The sequence below is a fragment of the Saccoglossus kowalevskii genome, chromosome 4 (assembly GCF_978046115.1).
Source record: "Saccoglossus kowalevskii chromosome 4, keSacKowa6.1, whole genome shotgun sequence".
In the NCBI taxonomy this organism is placed as follows: Eukaryota; Metazoa; Hemichordata; class Enteropneusta; family Harrimaniidae; genus Saccoglossus; species Saccoglossus kowalevskii.
In genome coordinates, this window is record NC_140644.1 from 33,987,933 (window position 1) to 34,010,467 (window position 22,535).

At 34.2% G+C, this 22,535-nt stretch overlaps 1 protein-coding gene across 1 annotated transcript in view; it reads left to right on the forward strand.

The window, feature by feature from the left end:
* Window positions 1-22,234, forward strand: part of LOC102804954 (uncharacterized) — a 49,861-nt gene extending 27,627 nt beyond the window's left edge. The window contains exons 15-35 of the mRNA XM_085498398.1: window positions 1,957-2,052; window positions 2,385-2,459; window positions 3,241-3,555; window positions 3,974-4,348; window positions 6,431-6,535; window positions 6,635-6,724; window positions 7,865-7,966; window positions 8,832-8,933; window positions 9,552-9,629; window positions 10,461-10,535; window positions 11,041-11,121; window positions 12,148-12,456; window positions 13,642-13,935; window positions 14,049-14,144; window positions 15,301-15,606; window positions 16,124-16,444; window positions 16,955-17,035; window positions 18,703-19,071; window positions 19,188-19,335; window positions 20,221-20,283; window positions 21,016-22,234. Of these exons, the coding sequence (XP_085354524.1) occupies window positions 1,957-2,052; window positions 2,385-2,459; window positions 3,241-3,555; window positions 3,974-4,348; window positions 6,431-6,535; window positions 6,635-6,724; window positions 7,865-7,966; window positions 8,832-8,933; window positions 9,552-9,629; window positions 10,461-10,535; window positions 11,041-11,121; window positions 12,148-12,456; window positions 13,642-13,935; window positions 14,049-14,144; window positions 15,301-15,606; window positions 16,124-16,444; window positions 16,955-17,035; window positions 18,703-19,071; window positions 19,188-19,335; window positions 20,221-20,263 (3,461 nt within the window). The 3' untranslated portion in view covers window positions 20,264-20,283; window positions 21,016-22,234. The remainder of the gene's footprint in view (window positions 1-1,956; window positions 2,053-2,384; window positions 2,460-3,240; window positions 3,556-3,973; window positions 4,349-6,430; window positions 6,536-6,634; window positions 6,725-7,864; window positions 7,967-8,831; window positions 8,934-9,551; window positions 9,630-10,460; window positions 10,536-11,040; window positions 11,122-12,147; window positions 12,457-13,641; window positions 13,936-14,048; window positions 14,145-15,300; window positions 15,607-16,123; window positions 16,445-16,954; window positions 17,036-18,702; window positions 19,072-19,187; window positions 19,336-20,220; window positions 20,284-21,015) is intronic.
* The last annotated feature ends 301 nt before the right edge of the window (window positions 22,235-22,535 follow it).

The window sequence follows — 22,535 nt, forward strand, 5'->3', positions numbered from 1 at the left end:
TATTTCCCCTACTGGTCAGTGTGGCAAACAAACTCGGAATACATAATGGTTCTGCATGTTACCACAAGCAACGTTTTTACACAACAAATATACGACCCACCAACCTAGAATGGACGAAAACACACTTTGTGTGACATTTATGTGAGAGGTGTTAAGCAAACATGTATATGGAGTAAAAAGCGTGCTAAAGTCCAATATCTGTTGGTGGAAAGATTGTTATTATTATGTAGTGATGTCAATAACTGTCATTCTTAAATATCGATAACCCAATCTCATCTGACATAATAACACGACACGGAACACCGATACTGCCATCTAATTGTATCAACCGTAGATAATTTGCTCCTATCACGATTTTGGCTTCAAAATACGGTGAAAATATTTTAGGATCTTCTTCTAATGAGATGTTCGTATGCATGGGATTTTCCCAAATTTTATTTGTGGTTTGCATAATTTCACCTTAACGTGTGGTTGTATTTGTTTTATTATTATGTATACGCCACCTAACTGTAGTATTACTCAATACAAAAAAAACAGAGCCACACTGTATTCGCGTTCTGTAAAATACTTCCATTCATGGATCAAATTTTTGGGGTAAACCCCCGGTTTGAGAGACCTAGTCGAGCGACCACTCTGATAGCGGCATTAGCCGCAGAAACAAGACATCTGCGTACTATATATAACGCTGCGCCCAGGCGCGCTTTAACGCACCGAGCAGACTAAGATTGTTTGATTTTAATATGAAATCCATTGTTATTGATAGTTAACAATTTTATTCATATTATTTAAAACACCTTTCACATAAATACCGCTAAATAGGTGTAATATGAAAAAATCTTACATAGCTTAATGTTACTGCTACTGTATGACACATATGAAAAAAAAATATTTTTATGATTTCACTTTTCAGTATCCATTTTACTTCCTGTTCGATCCATACATCTGTGCGTGCGTCGATCCACATCTTTGTTTTGGATATGTCTTAAAGGGGCACTTCTAGTTAAGCCTAATCTCACAACAAATTTACTTTCTGGAATAAAATTACAATGGATAACAAAAGATAGATTAACTTTGGAAATAACATAAAAAAATAGTGTCTCATGATTCTTTGGTGCAATCCCTGGGATTGGAAGGTTCCCCTTTAACTCATTAACATTCAAACTTCACTAATACGTCTTATACCTCTGGATTTATATACACGTACATTGGGTCGTTTCGTTACATTTATTGTAGTGTCACCTGTACGCCAGCTGACTGTTAATCTATTCACTACAAAAAAAAAAACGGAACACACTCACAACTGAATTTACCTCTCAGGTGCCCCCGTTCTGTATACATACTCTCATTCATGTATCACTGTTTTAGGGGATGATTCCCCGTCCCCCCAGTTGATCTCAGTTCATCAACTCAATCAGATCTCAGTTCATCAATTCAACCATAGACCTAGTCAGGCGACCACCCTGACAGCGGCATTACCCTCGGAATCAAGACGTATGCGTACTAGATGTAACGCTGCGCATGGGTGCGCTTTAACGCACGGAGCAGACGAAGATTGTCTGATTTTAATATAAAATCCGTTGTTATTGACAGTTAACAACTTTATTTGATGCTTATTTTAGTATTATATACTTGTTACCCTCTCTTTTATTAGTTTTTGCAAATATCATTGTATTCACATCCATGGTATGGGCGGGTCCGTGATGCTCAATAATGTGATATATTATTGTGAATAACCTGAGGCAATGATGATATAAAATTCACTGGTATGCTTCAATATAATAATGTTTTTACACGTAAAGCTCTAAATTGCCGACTTGTCTATATAACAATAACTAAGTTATGCTTATTATGTTTAGCTCACAGTTTAGGCTGGTCACTGTTCAATGTAAAGTTATCCACGTCATTATAAATTCGTTTCACGATCGATTACATGATTATCCACCTTCTCATTCCCAGAACCAACAACTACAACTTCAGTATTCGAATTGCCAACAGAGACAAAACGGACAATTAAAGTCGATTCAACAACAAGCAGACAAGCAACTTCAGATAGTATGTATATGTTTGCATTTTTGTTTTGCATTATTTATGGATTATAAATATGTTCATTACGAAGCTACCTTTACAGTACACAAACTATCGGTTCAAGTAGAATTACTGTTTTTTGCAATCTATTTATTGTATTATTGTTTGTAATACTACAAAACGATATTAGGACAAGAAGTGTATAGACGGACAGTCTGACCTGATAAATATTTATTTTGTTAACAAGAGAAGTCATACTTTATTTACCCAACTCAAGTCATCCAATAATATAAGAATATGGGATTATATTACTCCGTACAATTTAATTACTTTTTTTACTTTTTTTCTGTATATCACAGTGGCTGCCACACCGACTGCAACTCACAAGATGCGAACGCAAGTGAAACCGGTCAGGACAGTCGCGCAATCAGCCGGTAATATTCGCCTTTTGATCTAGGAATATTCAATTTCATGCGTGATCTAGCAATCATCAGGCCAACAAAAGATGCATATTTAACATATTAATTGCACAAACATTTTTAAAATGTATTTATTATATTTTTTAAATAACTAAATGATGATGTTATTACAAGTGGTGCTAACTAATACAAGTGTATGTTCGGTAAATTCACTATTAGTTTGCTGAATAATAGTAATAATAGTTATATGTGTACATTATACAAGAACATTCATCAATTCCGTGGTAAATAACCCGGATAGGAATTTTGCGTTCAATATGAATGGGCTTGTTTTTGCGATAACGACACCTTACAAAGTAGCAATTGGTGCTCGTATTGTGTATTACTTTTTTACTTGGTTTTTAATTTTGCAGTATCTACTCGATTAATATCAACTTAGTACACTCGTTTCCACAGGGTGCGAATTAATTAATGGCCTAATTACAACTGTATAACTGAGTTACGTTTCAGGTTGTTAATCATATTGGTATATATTCAAAAGTTGTAAACAATTGTTTTGCTACAATTTTTATATTGCAATTGTAGGTTTAAGTGATGGGCAACACTTACCTAATTTATTATGCGAGATATTCATATTTGATAAATGATGTCCATATAATTAAATTTCGACAAAGATTATAACATTTTGTCACAAAATCATAACATTTATAACATCATGTCGTGTATATTTCGAGTTATTGTAAGCTAATATTCTCGTTAATGATTTTCACGTGTAATGTTTCATTACACGTTTCAGTAATACCAGATGGTCAGCAGCAACAATCGTATTGTCCAGACGGGAGGTGGACCGACTGGATTAACTTGTGGCACCCGAGTACAAGGAGCTCGGGTGGAGATTTTGAACTACTAGGAGCCGTAGTTCAGGATCGTGGTATTTGTTTTAGCCCTGTATATATTGAATGCAGAGAGGTTGGTTCAGCTATTGCCTATGATGAGATACCAGGGCAAAGAAAAGTAACATGCGACACAGGCCTAGGTTTAATGTGCTTCAATAAAGACCAAAAACCAAACTACTGTGCCGACTACGAAGTTCGTTACTTCTGCCCATGTCGTATGTACTCCATGCTCCTAATATTGTCATATTATGATATGTTCGTTTTAGGTGGATTGCGTTCACAATACAGAAATGCATTTATATTAAATAATAGTTATAATAATGTTTCAGACTATAACATTTAGACTAGTTTATTTTTAATTAATGTTAATGTTTGATGTAATAAATTATGAATATATGTGTATACTTTGTAATTGTTGTTGTAACACACTGTTAAATTTGCGATGTTTCGTTCCAAATAACATCAGCATAGTGTGTCTCAGAATAGAATGCAAACGTTCTATGTATCAATAGTTTTATTGGTGTATGTATCTGAACTACGAGGAATCGTGTATCGTATTCATGTCCATGGTGGGAATAGTACCAACGACTTAAACATAACGTAATTAGATGTTTGTATTCTTCTCTGTAACAGCTGATCAATCATTAACAACTACAGTCCAGCCAAAGTTAGGTTACTGTCCTGATGGTGAATGGACTGATTGGGTGGATACATATAATCCTGGTTCCAGTCATATAGGTGGAGACTATGAAATCCTAGGAATGATAATGGAAGTCTATGATATGTGTCTGAATCCTACAATGATACAGTGCAGAATAGTTGGCTCCGCTTCATTTTATGACCCAACAGTCAATCAGGAGAACATAATTTGTGACATTGCTATAGGATTAATGTGCTACAACAAAGATCAAGCCTCGAAACAGTGTCCGGACTATGAAGTTCGTTTTTTCTGTCCATGTGAAGACGATGTACTAGCAACTGAATCAGGCATAGATGACGATGACTTAGGTATGTCGATATGCATATTATATGCTACAAAAACCATTCGTCGAACACAGTCACATTTTTAAGTATAATTAATATCATTGAAAAAACATGCTTCTATGAAAACTTGATTATATGAAAAATTTTAACTGCAGTTTAAACATGAAGAATTTAGACAGTAAGTCGAAAACTAAATATATCAATAATAAATCAATTTCAACACTATTTCAATTTGGTTGATATTTTGAGAAAATAAACCTCTCGCTAAATTAATAAACATGGACTTGCATTCAACTGGGTCCAACAAATAGTCCTTTGGACTATTATTGTTGGTAGCATATTTAAGTTTGCTAATGAAGCATATATGTGACCAGTGTTAAAACTGAACATATGGTTGTTTATTTAAATATTGTTTTGTAGAAAAAAAAAACATTTGGCATTTGTGACATATACCCCAGTTTATTGAATAAATTCGACTATGTAAATAAAATGCTCAAGATTAATAGTTCATGAAAAAATAAAGAAAAACAAAATACCGTTGATTACACTTGCTGTGATTACGATGATCGTAAACAGCAACAAAGCGCAAAGCAATGAAAATAAGTGACCTGTCATTAAATACTATATATTTATATGCGAAAATCAAGCAAAATCTTAAAAAACTTGTACAGTTTTATATAGGAAAAAAATGAATGTTGAAAAAAAAAGGTAATGGATAATTCAAAGGGAATTCTCGGCGAACAAAAATGTCTTCATTTGAAATTCTACAATAAAAAATAGATAATGGCCAAGAAATGCTCCAACGCCCGCATACAAGTGGAGAAGGCATTATGTAAGAAGAAATGTGTTATCGTTCAGGGAGAATGACCCCGCATAAATCGCCAGGTTGATGGTGGAACCGTTTCTTTCAGTATGATATTCGTGATCTAGTGCTAGGTTATATCAGTCTTTCATTTTAAATATTTCAAAAAACATAATATTGGCTATTGTGAACGAGCATTTGTCAGCATTTGTCAGAGTACAAGATTACTATGATTGTAGTAGTTTGTAATTAACAAAAACAAAAAAAGCAGTTTGTTTAGGGAACATTAGAAAAAGTGACAATGCAGTCGGGAATATAAACTGGAAACAATCTGAAACTCTCGCTTGGAAAATTTATTGGACGATTTAATATGTCTCTACATGGCAGCATTTAATTAAAAAAAAAAAAAAATTATATTTTTTGTATCAGTTATCAGCTTACAAAATCATAACAGTTGTCTAAATTATCATCGACAATTTTGTGAAACGTAAACTAACAAATATCGAATAAAGTCATCAAAGAACAATTGTAATTGTAAAGTACAAGCACTTCACGCAATTACGTTTAACGTGAAGACTCCACGTTGTCTGCCATGTCATGATTATATATGCATTATATTTCGAGATGAATTCACATTAAAGTACTCGAGGAGTTGTCATACTGGAGAAATACATTCAAATATATATTGATAATTTATAAGCGTTTATAAGCAATTTATATAATGCAAATATGAATTTCAACAATACAAAATAAAATTCATAGTATATCAACCTGTTACATTCATTTCTATAATGGGGCATGACTAAAGCAACATGCCCGAACAATGGTATGAACTGATGCAACTAATTCTACTTGGGCATGTTTGTATATAATTGTCACATAAACATTCTAGTTTCTGTGCCGAACTGAATGAAGGGATTTAAATAAATAAGTAACTACCAAAGAATTACGGAAGCACTTATTGCCGTTTGAATATTACCCTCAGTGACAAGATACTATCAGAATCATAAATATAGTTTATATTGGATGCCCTATTGTTACATAACCAGTCACTACATTCCGTTTTACGAATATATAAAAACAATCTTGTCTGAAGTTTGCAGTAATTTAATTTTGGAAATCATTACAGTAATTTAATTTTGGCAATTATTTTTAAACACCAACTATTTGCGACTGCACTACATCTGCATTCAGCTATTCCATGGCCGCTGCTATTTAATAATGTCACAAACTAAGAACATTTAGCAAGAATTCTGTCCAGTTTTCATTATTGGAAATCTAGACATTGTTTTTATCACTTACAGCAACTCCGAGTACACCGACTCTAACGGGTTCCTCTACTGCAAGTCAGTCTCCGAGAATGGTAAAAGAAGACGACTTTGGTGTAAGTAGAGATCTGACTACAACAGGTAAGTGATTTAATCCGAAAACATATGATAATTTTACACATGCATTCATTTTATTGCGTATTTCAACTATTACTTGATACGATCAATATACTCTAATAGATCACCATAATCCGAATAGTTCAACTGAAGATGTACGAGCCAGCACGACAAGACCTACTTACTATGAAACAGACAAATCAATCACCACTGGTCAGTAGATCATTGTACTGTGTATATAGGTTTAACAACCTAAGTGTTGTCAATAAATTGGGGACGTTTATAGAACCAATTCGAATGTAATATGTTAATATTAATCTGATCGAGGATTGCCTGGTTTGTATGTTTGAACTTACAGTGTCATGAAATGATTAGTATATTTTCTCGATTGCTATGTAACATAACCACAAGTACAACGAAACACATTACTCATGCAATCACAATGCTTTAGTTTAATTTGACATTGAATTTGTCGGACGCGAATAATTATATCATGTTTTAGCTAACAACATCGTGAATGATTGTTATGTGAGAAATTGGGTTAATTTGCGAATCTCAATAAAATGAATTAAACATGTGATTTTCCTTGAAGCAAATCAACGTTTAGGAGAACAAACGTGATCATTCAACAATTCTTAAAACACGTGAAGAATTATATATATATATGTATTGGGATTGTCAGAAAATGACTCTGAAACCTTTAAATATATACTGAGTAATAGTATTTTTGACATTTTAACATATATACCTTGCAACACAATTGATCGGAGCCTTTGGCTGATGACCAGCGTCACTTTGGTGCAACTTGCCTTAAGAATATAAGAATTAAAAACTACCAACGTTAGAAATACACTTAATATTAGAAAGTCGAGTTCAAGAATGTACTCCTGTTTTTAATAAAGTCAGTCTTCTTTAAGTTTTTCAAATATACATGAAAATGTACTTTTAAAGCTTCCAGCTATAACTCGGCGGTACTTTAATCTTTATGCTTATGTGTTCATGTATGCATAGTAACTACTAATTTGTTTTTACATTGCAAGTAATTGGATGATGATTTCAGAATGCCTCTATGTATCAACTTGGGTCAGCATTATGGACTCAGTTGTAGAATATGCTACTCAAATGACTAAATGAGGAGAGATAGATTTGGACACTTAGCCTGGGTGGGGGAAGGCAATATAGATGTGCGTGATTTGTCGCATTCACAGATACACTATATTGTAGGAGCCATATTAATTCTGTTTACTAGAAATAACAATAATGATGCAAACAGAGAAAAACAGGACGCATACATTTGTTGCATTTTAAAAAGTTAATTTACTGAAATATGGACATGTTTTGTGTCACTTACAGCAACCCCGATCTCAATAACTTCGACGGGTTTCTCTACTGAAAGTCAGACCCAAAGTTTGATGAAAGATGACTTTGGTGTAAGTAGAAATCTGACTAGTACCGGTAAGTTATTAACTTCGAACAAACAGATATGATAATGTTACACATGTATTCATTTTCTGGGCGTATTTCAACTATTACTTGATACGATCAATGTACTCTAATAGATCACCATAATCCGAATAGTTCAACTGAAGATGTACGAGCCAGCACGACAAGACTTACTTGCCATGAAACGAACAAATTAGTCATCACTTGTCAGTAGATCATTCTACTATCTCATACGTTTAATAACACATTAGTTGTCAATAAAATTATGAAGTGAACAGAACCAAGTTAAATATAGTATACCTATTATTCATGTTTGTAGGATTACCTAAGTTTTTTTTTTAATCAAACAATGTTAGATTAAACTTTAGTATTTTGAAATCGTTTGATGACTAATGGTACAATGAGACACAATAGCACTTTAAATTTTCTCACAAACGAAATAGCCAAACGCTATAGATAGAATGTATGTATTTGTAATGACATTCACTTTAATGTTGGCAATTATCTTTATATGCCAACAACTTGTGACTACTCTGCTTCTGAGTTCAAGGATGCTTAGTAACTACTAATCATGGTTTTACATTGCAAGTAATTAGAGCGTAAATCCATAAGATAATTTCAGAAAGCCCCAATGTATCAACTTGAGTCAGCATTATGGATTATAGATTTTGACAATTAGCCAAGGTGGGGAAGGCAATACAGATTTGAGTAGTTTGTTGCATCCACAGATACACGTAATTGCAAGAACTTTATTAACGACATTCGGTTTACTAGAAATAACAATGACGATGCAAACAGAAAAAAATTGAAACACATGTTTGTGGAATTTTAAAAAGTTAATTCACTGAAATTTATACAAGATTTGTATCACTTACAGCATCCCCGATAACAATAACTTCAGCGAGTTCCTCTACTGAAAGTCAGACCCAGGGTTTAATAAAAGACGACTTTGTTGTAATTAGAGATATGACTACAACAGGTAAGTGATTAACATGAATCAACCAGATATGATAATGTTACACATGCATTCATTTTTTGCGTATTTCAACTATTACCTGAAACGAACAATGTGTTCTAATAGATCACCATAATCTGAGTAGTTCAACTGAAGATGTACGAGCCAGTACGACAAGACTTACTTACTATTAAACAGACAAATTAGTCATCACCGGTCAGTAGATCATTGTACTATGTACTATATTTGATAAAACATGAGTTGTCAATAAAATGATTGAGTGTATAGAACCAAGTCGAATGTATTATATTATATATTATTCATATATTATTCATCTTTTTAGGATTACCTAAGTTGTTTTCTTAATCAAACAATATTAGATTAAGCTTTAATATTTTGATATCGTTCGATAACTAATGGTACAATGAGGCACAAGGCCACTTTAAATTTTCTATCTTGGTCAAATATTAAAAATAATAGATTATTTCTCACAAACAAAATAGCAAAACGCTATAGTTAGAAATTTTGTAACTTTACTGGCATTGATTGAACATATTTTGAACCGCTACATTTGTAAATATTTGTTGTCACTGCTTGTTTAATCTCAATTATAATTGTTATATAATGTATGTAACTTTATAGACCATCATACGCCGAGTGTTTCAACTGGAAACGTGGGTACAAGCACACTATCACCTATTTATAAATTGGTCACAACAGGTAAGTAATGTTTTTTTTCTGGTAGATTTTAATATGTCTCACCAGTAGAGTGCAACTATAATTCACACGTTGACGTGTATACCTTTAAATCAAATAAAATACTTATTATAAATTTATTATATTATAGAATCCCGGATGTGTCGCTATATATCTACTAGTACTGATATGTGCACATCGTTTGTATTCCTGTTGTTTTTTTTAATCGTCTCAACCCTGGTTGATATTATTATTAGTTATTATTAATAATTAGTTTTTCATTATCATTATTATAATTTACTGTACGTAGCTAGCGCTTGTAACTTAAATTTCGCACGGTATTCCTGGATCTGTTGTTATTTTATCAAGGCAATTTGATTACTCGTTGTGTGTCGTACATACATCTTGGTTTCATTAAATTGTTCATTTAACCGGAAATGTGTTGTTTGTTTCGTTTTATTTATGTTCGAGTGGCCCAGTTCAGTCTGCTCGCTCGTCATGTACAATCATCGCGGCTTTTTAAATATCGGACAATTGTCCGTAAAAAATCATAAATGTGAGAGTAATTTCGGAAGGTATTATTGAATATAAGTACATAAGAACTATTGGAAGTATGGTGAAACAGATACTTGTGAATGGAGAACATTTCGGATGTTGTCATTAGAAAGGAGAGGAGAGATCGATGCAGCCTTTCACAAAATGTTTGTTTTAATCGGTATAATAATATAAATATTAACCAAAGCTTCGGTCGATATATAGATTTGACGGTCGTCAGTGAGCATGACAGTGTACTCTTCGGGTCGACAAATCTGCATATAGACCTCAATATCGCATGCTATTTTGCTTCTGATATAGAACAATCGGCTACAAGTGTCATTGCAGATGTTACCTCGGATTTGAAGATAGATAGTTCCACACCATCAAGTACTGGTTAGTAAAAGCATTTAATTCGTTCATACATGTTATGGGATTTTAGTTAGTTTAGCATTTTACTATGTTATTTTGCTTCTTCTGTTTAAAAACCGCATACTCCCTTGCCTATCTTGCACATACTAGCGATATATTTTACTAAAATAGAACAGACAGAAGTAAACACAGTTAACCAAGAGAAACAATAGTTCTATTCTATGATAGTATACTGCAGAGAATAAATTAGTTAAATTAATATTCTTTCTTTTACCAATACATGTAAAAAGAAAGTTACCGTATAATAGAAAATGTACGCATTCAAAGTGAATATGAACACGATATGACTAAAATGTCAAACGTTCGATTGCTCCTGAGATACAATTTTAAACATAAAAGCGTTACCTACTTGTAAAACATTTTATAATATTATTTCTTTCTACTTAATGTACATAATTTATCTGAATCATTGGACGATTGGCGTGTTTAGAAGTTAAAATACAATATTTTTGCTTTTCTTATGAAATAGAAAAGACGCCATCGACAACAGATCTTACCTCAGATTTCGAAAAAACGATTTCAACATCTTCAGCAGTAACATCAACTACTGGTTAGTGAATGTATTTTTTTTATATTTAAACTCTTTAGATTATAATACCATACTCTTCTTGTTTTGCTGTTTAATATACCGGGGGTAAACCCCTCTGCCACATATGTACATGTGTTATTTTAGGTACTTGATATGATGTAAATATATTTCTAGTAGAATAATCCTATTATGTCATGGTACAATCCTTAGCAAACAATAACTAACTCACACAAGGAGGCATACGTAACATGGGTTTGACATATCACAAAACTAGCATGAAATTAAAGACGGCCTTAAAATCTGAAAGTCGTAGTGCAACTATTCGTAATATGATAGTATTATTCCTGTGATTTTACTTCAAATGAAAAATACAATACAAGGACACTGTATATGACAATACATGAATCACTGCTGTAGTCACAGGACAAGGACACTGTATTTGCCAATACATGAATCACTGCTGTAGTCGCAGGACAAGGACACTGTATATGACAATACATGAATCACTGCTGTAGTCACAGGACAAGGACACTGTATATGACAATACATGAATCACTGCTGTAGTCACAGGAAAAGGACACTGTATTTGCCAATACATGAATCACTGCTGTAGTCACAGGACAAGGACACTGTATTTGCCAATACACGAATAACTGCTGTAGTCACAGGACAAGGACACTGTATTTGCCAATACATGAATCACTGCTGTAGTCGCAGAACAAGGACACTGTATTTGCCAATACAGGAATCACTGCAGTAGTCACTGGGCAAGGACACTGTATATGACAATACATGAATCACTGCTGTAGTCACAGTACAAGGACACTGTATTCGCCAATACATGAATCACTGCAGTAGTCACAGGACAAGGACACTGTATTTACCAATACATGAATCACTGCTGTAGTCACAGGGCAAGGACACTGTATTTGTCAATACATGAATCACTGCAGTAGTCACAGGGCAAGGACACTGTATTTGCCAATACGTTAATACACATATATAGATATGGTAAATTAACACAGAATTCCACTCTCTTGTTACCAGTTTCTAAATTTATGGCAACTGAGCAGGTGGCAAAGAACACGTGGTCCGCGTGGATAGATTACGATGATCCAGGAACAACTATATCCGGAGGAGATTATGAAATAGTAGCAGAATTGTTGCGATCGTATGACATATGTGAGCCTACCACAGCTGTCCAGTGTAGAGAAGTTGGGACACATATTGTTTACAACGAAGTCCCAGGGCAGCGAAATGTAATATGTTCACCACAGCTAGGTTTGATGTGTTTCAATAAGGACCAAGCATCAAGACGTTGTGCTGATTACGAAGTTCGTTTCTCCTGTGAAAGAGGTATGTTTTGTTATCAGTTACTGAATCGATTGATTGTGTCAAATTCTGCATGTGTTGCTATTAAGCAATGATCCATAGATTTCATTTGCGCTTTGACTATATGATTGTGGATACAAATGTCTTCGCTTGTTGTCTCTTTATGTGTTTTTTGTTTGTTTTTGTCTATAAAATTTTTAGAGGTTCTTTGTTTATCAAATAACATTATGTATGTCAACATTAGACACATAACATGGCCTAAAATGGTATAACGTCATGGTCTTGTATTGTTAAAAGCATCATGGGAGTTTTGTATGATACCATTGCAAAATTCGACAAGAATGCCTGTCTTTATGCTGTTTTTGTGTTTATTAAGAAGCGTTTCTGCTGAATAATAAATGTGTTGGTATGTTGTCCTTTATATTTTATCAGTTTCTATGCTATGTACTTTTGTTTTCATCTTACAAGTTAACGCCAATGAATTATGTCGGTCGTAGTCAAAATGAGTCTGGCTTTTTCAAATAGTTTCCCCGTCCGATAAGCTATATGTTGTAGCTAAGGGCATTGGTTTGTTGTATAATGGCTGAGGTGTGACTGCATTGCATTATCAAAAGCTAGTTTATTTTCATAGTGTTTACTCTATCTTGGGTCAGGGCGGATTTGTATATGTTGGCAAATAATCTGTGTATCAAAATTCCAATAATTTGTTTTCTCTGTTACAACTTCTACAAGATTTCCAAGCCATGTAGACTTGCATATATAATTACAAGTATCAAATTAGTGCTGTATCTCTGCCTTTGTTTAATTCGATAAATATGTTTCTTTTTTGAATATATACAGTGACTGTTTATTTCCGTTCCCAGTACTTGCTTTGAAAATGTATTCAAATAAATTATACTGACAGGTGTTTGATGTACAATACAGCATCAATGTAGTCCTATGGCTTACTGCGTGCCTCACACTATGATATTTTTGACAGGACAGCCACTTTGTGGTTTTGCGTACTAATCTGTGCCATTGTGGTTTCACGGTTCGAATTTATTGAAATCTATTTTCACTGTATGGTCAAAATGATTTCACTCCTAGCCTGACGAGATGCACAATAATAATAATATTTTAAGGATTTCGGTATATGATAATATCTAATCGTTAATCACACAATAAAACGTTTTTAGTTTGAGCAATGATACATTACTCTTTGTATTTCAGTGGAAACTCACACTGCAGAATACGAATGGACTGAATGGATTGACAGGTCTGACCCAGAGGGTGGTTATTCTGCCGGCGACTATGAACTACTTGGAGATTTAATTGAGACACTCGGTGTTTGTGTAACACCTTTGGATATCCAGTGTAGAGTCGTCGGTTCTGGTTCCTTCCATAGTTATGTAGCAGGAAAGAATAAAATAACATGCAACACAGACGTGGGTCTCGTTTGTTATAATAAAGACCAAAAATCGAAGCAATGCATGGACTATGAAGTTCGATTTCTTTGTCCTACCGGTAGGAACATTTTACAGTATTGTTTCATTGTCTTCGCCAATGGGCCACATTTTACAAAATTACCCAAGTTCCATTGTTTTTATTAAGAACGTCACCCGTGTTTTGTTTCACAGGGCGGGCCCAGGCTGAAAATGTTCATAAACGTGCCGCTGTTCTAGAAACCGTGACACAAGTACCATCCCTTATTCTTAGCGAACAGAGTGAAACAGGTTAGTAACCACATCTAATCGTATATGAGTAAGTACATTACTGAGCCCTATTAGCATAAATACATTTGGACCGATTTAATTTGATTGAAGAGGAATGGACAACTTATATTTTATTCTTCATCACATTACGCATTTAGTCAACAGTTATGATGTATCGGCGTCTTATCGCTGACCTACGACGCATTTTAGGCATGTGTTTGACGAGATCGAGTTCAGTACATGACTCAGTTAAAAGATGGAATAAAAGTCTGTCTGTATTATAAACATGTTGTAGTATCATTTACGATAATTGTCATCTGTATTATCAATGTGAAAGGATATCTTACTTTAGAGCTACAGTCGAACTACAAAAGCTTATTGAACTTAGTTTTCCAATTGAATATAACCAATTATTTACGAGTGTAGTTAATTTTATACTATTTAAGTTTAGAAGTTATGCTAAATTTTGTTGATGGAAGAACAAGACAGTGCAACTCAAATATACATTGAAGTGGTTTTAATTACACCAATTTACAATATTAGACAACACGTAACATAAAAGCCTGTTTTGGTAACATGATACAAAATTTGTGTCTCAACAAGAGGATCGTTCAATACCATACAGAGCATCACATTATTGCTAGATCGTTCATCGCCGTTAATACAAACGATAACTGATCATCACTGGTGTGTCAGTGGTAGTACAATGTGTCTGTAACGTGTGAACATATTTTGCTGACTAGCCACAAACATCCTATGATCTAATATTATAATTAATGTCAATTTTGACACGTCACGAGAGATCTATATAGAATCGTAATAAGGAATGTTGTCTGACTGACGAGTTGTCCGGTCTATTCTCCAGTACGCTTGCCTAAATAGTTTTGCAGGTAGTAAAATATGCGTCTCTTGAAAATCGTTACATGACGTATATGTTCTGCGGTATTTTCAAAGTTGAGACACAACATAAGGTTGAGCTAAAAGAAATGTTACTTTAAAGGTATGGGGAATTGCTAATATTAAAATTCAAAACATCCTACAGCAGATCAACGTATAAAGCTCATTCTGTGCTCTTTGATGTGTGTTTAGTTTCTTACTGCACCTTACATGGAACTTGTTGCCTCCCTTACAAATGCATTTTACCTAGTTATGCAATATTATATTTATTGGAATTCAGAGACACATTCCAAACTGCCACCAACGTCTTGTCAAAACGGTGGCAGGTGGACGGAATGGTTTGACACTGATGACCAGAACTATGGTGGTGACTATGAATTGCTTGCTGACATAATGGAACCGTTCGCCGTATGTGAATCGCCAATAGATATTGAGTGCAGAGCAGCTGGTTCAAGGTTGCTTTACAATGAGATACCTGGACAGAGGGAGATTACCTGCATGCCGCAAATAGGGTTAATGTGCTTTAATAAGGATCAACTGTCCAAAATGTGTGAAGACTACGAAGTTCGTTTTTATTGCCCGTGTGGTAAGTATAATTTTAATATAATGCTTGACAAGAATAACAATTGTTTTCGTTATTCTATCATAATCATAATTTAGGAATTGGTTTCACTTCGATTATTTGTTGGTGATTGGACACACATCATAAGACACGAATTGTATTTGCACGTGTGATATAATGTCGCAAATATGTAAATATTCAATTCTAAACTTCGCTGCACATATTTATTTCATCCATGTCCATAGATTAACAAATTAGCAATTACGTTACCAATGTATCCCTGATATTTAAATATAGTGATGACCAAACAATATATACATTTATTTTCTAATCGCAATATAGTAGCTGACGGTGATTAGTGTTCATAACACTCTACAGTGGTTAGAATCCACGTTCACAAATTGTGATCACTTATTTAACTGTTCGCCTAGAAAGCTGGGAAGTGGATACATTGGATAAATAGGATACCAGATTCGTGACGATAACATATCTGATTTTTTTAAAGTTATGCATTAATTGTCATGATATATGTATGTTTCAGATGAGTTCATCTCCACCCCTGTGGTACAACCATCTTCAACCATCTGCCAGGAAGGTCAGTGGACACAATGGATCGACATAGATAACCCAAATCCTGGCCAGACTGGTGGTGATTATGAGCTAATTGGCGAAATAGTTAAACAATACCCCATGTGTGCAAATCCGACAAACATTGAGTGTCGAGTTTTAGGTTCACTCCATGATCAAACCATTGGACAGAAGAAGATAACGTGCAGCACTGAGGTGGGATTGCTGTGTTTTAACAAAGATCAGAGCTCGGGACAGTGTCTTGACTACGAAGTTCGTTTTTTCTGCCCCTGTCGTAAGTATCCTCCACGTAAATCCTATAAATGTGAAAGTGTAAAAAATGTTCAGCCTATACTTACCAGTACTGAAAGGAGACTCCATATATTCATATTAATATACTATTAACACTCTGGTGTACTTGATGTCGGAAATTCGGATTTGACGTCGTACTTGATGTTCATCTTTTGACAATGATTTAAATTCATTTCTATGAAATGTCATATGTATGGTGAACTAAACGATGCGTTGCACCATTATTCAGCAAGGTTGTTTACAAACATGATTTACTAAAGAAGCGTCGTTTCAAATATCCAATACAATCTGAAAGGTAGCCATACGAAATCATGCACACTTCTCCAGCACTAGGCTGCCCGAGATGCCAAACTTAATATAAACTATAAGGTTTTTCGTCTGTGACGTAATCTAAAATGGTGACGTCGTAAATGAATAGATTACAATCTTGTTTTACATAAACTATAAGAACACCTTAACCGATAACAAATTCAACTATTCTCTGTATAAACAGATACGATTCATGAGACATTAGCTGCTGATTTACCAGCTCTGAATCAAATCACTACAAGAATGAAATCATATACCCCTACAGGTTAGTTGTTTGTACTATAAATTTTATACTGGCATTTGCTGCTTCACAATTTGATAAACAGTGACTGCGATTAAACCTTACACTTACATTTTTATTTTTTATAACTAGTTTATATAGATCGATATGGCATAGTTATTGCTATTCCATATTCATACAACCCTCAGTGTCCATACCATTCTCCTGTTTTTTCGTCGTCAGTAAACGGCATTCATTATACAATGAGCATAACCGATCGACGTGCATGAATGACAAATGCAGTCAACATACCCAACGGTGATTGAGAAATTTGGGTCATTATTATATTTAAGGTTCGGAGAAGGTATTGTTAAAATGTGTAATAATTTGAAGGGTTGTTGAGGTCGGGGGAATTTGAAATGAGATCTCTCAAATACACAAGAAATATTTTGTAGAACGACCAACATCATGAGATATTGTTTTTTCTGAGCCATAGTGTCAAAATGTCAATCTGCTTGCCCTGATCTCATATTGTCTGAATTCATATCAGTCTGCTTGCACTGACCAATCAGATTGCATGGATTCATATCAGTCTGCTTGCACTGACCAACCAGATTGTCTGAATTCATATCAGTCTGCTTGCACTGACCAATAAGATTGTCTGGTTTCATATCAGTCTGCTTGCACTGACCAATCAGATTGTCTGGATTCATATCAGTCTGCTTGCATTGACCAGCCAGATTGTCTGGATTCATATCAGTCTGCTTGCACTGACCAACCAGATTGTCTGGATTCATATCAGTCTGCTTGCACTGACCAACCAGATTGTATGGATTCATATCAGTCTGCTTGCATTGACCAACCAGATTGTCTGGATTCATATCAGTCTGCTTGCACTGACCAACCAGATTGTCTGGATTCATATCAGTCTGCTTGCACTGACCAACCAGATTGTCTGGATTCATATCAGTCTGCTTGCACTTACCAACCAGATTGTCTGGATTCATATCAGTCTGCTTGCACTGACCAACCAGATTGTCTGGATTCATATCAGTCTGCTTGCACTTACCAACCAGATTGTCTGGATTCATATCAGTCTGCTTGCACTGACGAACCAGATTGTCTGGATTCATATCAGTCTGCTTGCACTGACCAACCAGAATGTATGGATTCATATCAGTCTGCTTGCACTGACCAACCAGAATGTCTGGGTTCATATCAGTCTGCTTGCACTGACCAACCAGATTGCTTGGATTTATATCAGCCTGCTTGCACTGACCAACCAGAATGTATGGATTCATATCAGTCTGCTTGCACTGACCAACCAGAATGTATGGATTCATATCAGTCTGCTTGCACTGACCAACCAGATTGCCTGGATTTATATCAGTCTGCTTGCATTGACCAACCAGATTGTCTGGATTCATATAACATAGTGTATTTACATTGAACCGCTATGATACATATAATGAATAATAAATTATGGAAATATTTTGGTAAATATAACATGATTATCTTCAACGCTGTTTTTACGGAAAACATGAACGCCTTAATTATAGTGTGTCAGACATGTAATCCTTTTTTAATTGTGTATATAACAAAAATAAGTTGAATTACTATACATTTTTAGTATGACATTTAATGTGTAGCAGTGTTTGAATATTTGCCATACTGATATATATGCTGCATTACTTATTTCATTGTGTTTGTAGTTGACATCGTGACAAGTCATTTACCGTCATCACTATCTGTGACAACAGAACGTGCAGCCACAGATTCAACCTATAAATCTCATGTTTATTCAACAACTGAAAAATCACCAAGCATCACCAGTGTGACACTTCATTCGTCAGCTGAAAAAGCAAACACGCCAGATCGAATAAACACTCTTGCTCGGTTTAAAACTGAGAATACTTCAGTTACTTCGAAACATGGAAAAGCAGATACGTCGTCTGTTGTTACTGGGGCGAAGGAATTAAATTCTGAGAACACAAAACGTATTTATGAAAATAAAAGCACGCGCTTGACATTTTATGAGAAGTATACAGATCTTGCGGATGAGGGAATACAGCTAATGACAGGTATTGTGTTATTCAACTGTAATATAATGAATTCCAATTCAGTAAATTCTTGACACTATACTGTCTTCGAAAACAAAATCCACTGTACATATAAGCTAATGTTAATTTCATCTTAGGTAATCCCGTGAAATCTAAGCAGGTAGAAGCGAAGTACACGTTTATTACAGTTATATGTATATTGTTTGTGATTGTTATGATCATCGCTGCAGTTCTTGTTATGTACAGTGCATTTAGAACAAAGAAAAATATACGAGGTAGATACACGTAAGTATGACATCTATCGTTTTTGCTAACTATCTCATTCTGGTCAACAATTATTGCACTGATTATCAATTGAGTGTATCATGACGTAATACGTTATGTTGGGGCTTGGTCAATCTGACTATGTCTCTTTGCTTAAATTAATTTAATCAACTGCGCCCCATTTATAATTATATTCGATTATGTTTGATATGTTGTATGGTGAAATTCCGAATCTCGGTTTCACAGATCTAAAAGTTGAATTTATATGAGGAACTCGGCATCTGTGTAAAATATTATAGAATCTTACACTATTATTTATTTACTTAACTCGCACTAACACAAATAACCGTAGCCTAACAGTACACGCTCGATGACTGATACTAGTTCTGTCAAGCGTGACCTATACGCCCGCGAGTACCGCTTATGCTGAAATTATTTGACTCCCATAAGTACTTGATGGGTCACGGATGTTGTTTCTAAATTGTCTTTTATTTTTTGTTTGTTTCTTTATTGTTGTTGCTTTGCGAAGACGAATGTAAAATACACAGTGTCATTATTCTATCAGTAACTATGCATAGTATAGTATTCATAGTATCCATATTTGTTTCGCACTGCACTTCTGTTTTACTTAATAACATGGCGTCAAGTTCGGTCAAGTATTTATGCTTCCGTATTTTTTGTCCAATATCTTTGTTGAGTCACCTAAATATTCAAGGTGTCACATATGAATTTATTACCTGATATTCTTGCATAGATGACGAAACACAATTATGAAAATGTTGTTTCTGGGAATATTTAAGTGATTAAATACTAGAGATTGGAATAAAATGAATTGTAAGCAACTTAGTGCAAAATAAGAGTCTCAATAAAGTTATTAAATATGTCGTATAAATGTTCGTGTTGCAGGTTAACACCACAACGACAGCGCGATCCTGGAATGAATGTGTGACGTCACTAAGAACATGCCAAGTAGGTAGTTAACACGTTTAATATGAGTTTATCACAAACATACCGCAAAGTACGCACGAAGGCAGTACGGTGATTGTACCCACCCACGCGTAGCATAGCGTACTGGTAGTACGGTGATCATATTGACCGATGCGTAGCATACTGCCTGAGTGCATACTTTATCGTATTCTCGGGGTAAACTTATTACTGTACAACTTTTTTACTGCTTGTAGTAATAATTTATTGAGCGATATACTGAAATAACAACGTGAACGTTTTGCGCTCCGCGAGCGTTTGCGCAAGTAACAGAATATTATCTACATCATACGCTATAGCGCCCTGGTGTTCAGTGTATGTTGACTTCAAAACAGATACCAGCCATATTTTCGAGAAATGTATGGTTGTATTTTAGTGGAAAGTCACTATTTTGGCATTATAATGCTTTTACCTATGTTCCCAAAAATATGGGTTTGAAAATGTGTCAAAAAATGCAATTTTTTATAGTATTGTGTTCTGTGGAATAGTTCTAAAATATTAGGACACATTTCTCAAAAAGAAAACTGTGACACACAAAATAATGCTATTTCATTGTACTGTGGGGCATTAGCTTCATGGTTGTACATAATATACTAATGAACATTAATTCTAATACTAGATGTGTAAAATGTTCACAGTGATATGTTTTTTTACAAATTTATTCCTTGTAGACAAAGTATGAAAGTACCCGCTTATTTTTTTTTTTTTTTTTTTCAGGTTACAACATTCCACTTCCTGTGTCACGCTTGATTTGCAGTCCAATTCATTGTACTTCAGAAACGGTGAGAAGATCACGTAGCCGCCATATTAATATCATCATTCGTAACGTTTTTTAAATTTGACATATAATTATTGTGATTCAGCCGTTTTTGCACTAAGGAGAATAGCATATGTTCAAATATTATTACACTATTGTAAATTAATAAATATTGTGCTCGTGAATGTTAATGTCAAGATTCAGTTAGTATCAAAATAACTATGTTACTGCTGACTTGTCTATTTACAACAACTTTTCATATACTTACAATATGAAAAATAGTTTATTTTAAATAGAAAAATATTTTTCAAATTTCACATTTTAAATTTGAACCTAGTGTAGGGAATTAGAGCAAATAAGAAATGTGACCAAGCTTATAGAAGGCATCATATATCGCCGAACAGATATACCACATAGGCAGCAAAATATATTCGAAGATGTGTTTCAAGTACATTCTGTTACAATTCAAACTTTTGTGATTTTTCATATTGGGACACCTTTTTTTCTGTCAAAGTGTCAAATCTGGTTCATTGAATAAAACACAAACGATGCTGGTGGACAAAGTGATGACTCCATATAATGTTGATGCCTTCCCAATGAGAAAAACTCTTGTATTCTCGTTAGCAGGCATTTTCACGGCCTGGCAACCATCACAGTGAAAACAGAGAAACTCTAAAAAAACTGTACTTCGGAATAGTTTTGCGATTCCCTTGGACAGGGTAGCACGATTGCTATTACATGAATAATATATAGAAATTCGGTTGCTTAAATCAATGTGAATCAAAATAAACTTAACTATATGCCCGATAGTACGATATACATAAACTGTGCAAAAATATTAACTTTAGTATTTTATTGTTCACACGTAAAAGTATAAAAACGTTTTCAATAGATTAGTTACAAGATTACTGTGAATTTCAAATGATATTTTTACTACAATTCACTGAGTTAATTGAGTCATTTTAAAAAGAGTATAACACATTTACCGCGAGAGTTTTATTGAGTGTGCCTAATTTGCATATGTTAAAAATTATCCAGTTTTGGACCCTACCATGAATTAATGCCATTTTTTCCTTGATTAGTTTAACCAAATTGATTTTTTTTTCATATATATCCAGTTTTGTTATTTTTCAATTAAGAAAAATGCAATGAAATAAATCTATATTTCTCTCACCACAATCAGTTTGTTGTACATCCTTTGCTGACATATTTGTCAAACTGATACTACACAATACCTAAATCATTGTATGGACAGTCAAATAATAATAAGCAATTGATGCATCAATACACAAAGTTAGTAAATACAATTACCAGCAACTAAGTTAAATCAATATTAGCAGCAAATGAAACCCACTAAGAAGAAAATTACTATTTTGAATAAATACAATTTCATGAATTGTACAATTTTAATTTGTAAATTGCTACTTTTGTACAAAGAAGTACATGTGTTTGTTTATGCAGTCTTTCTTGTATACATAAA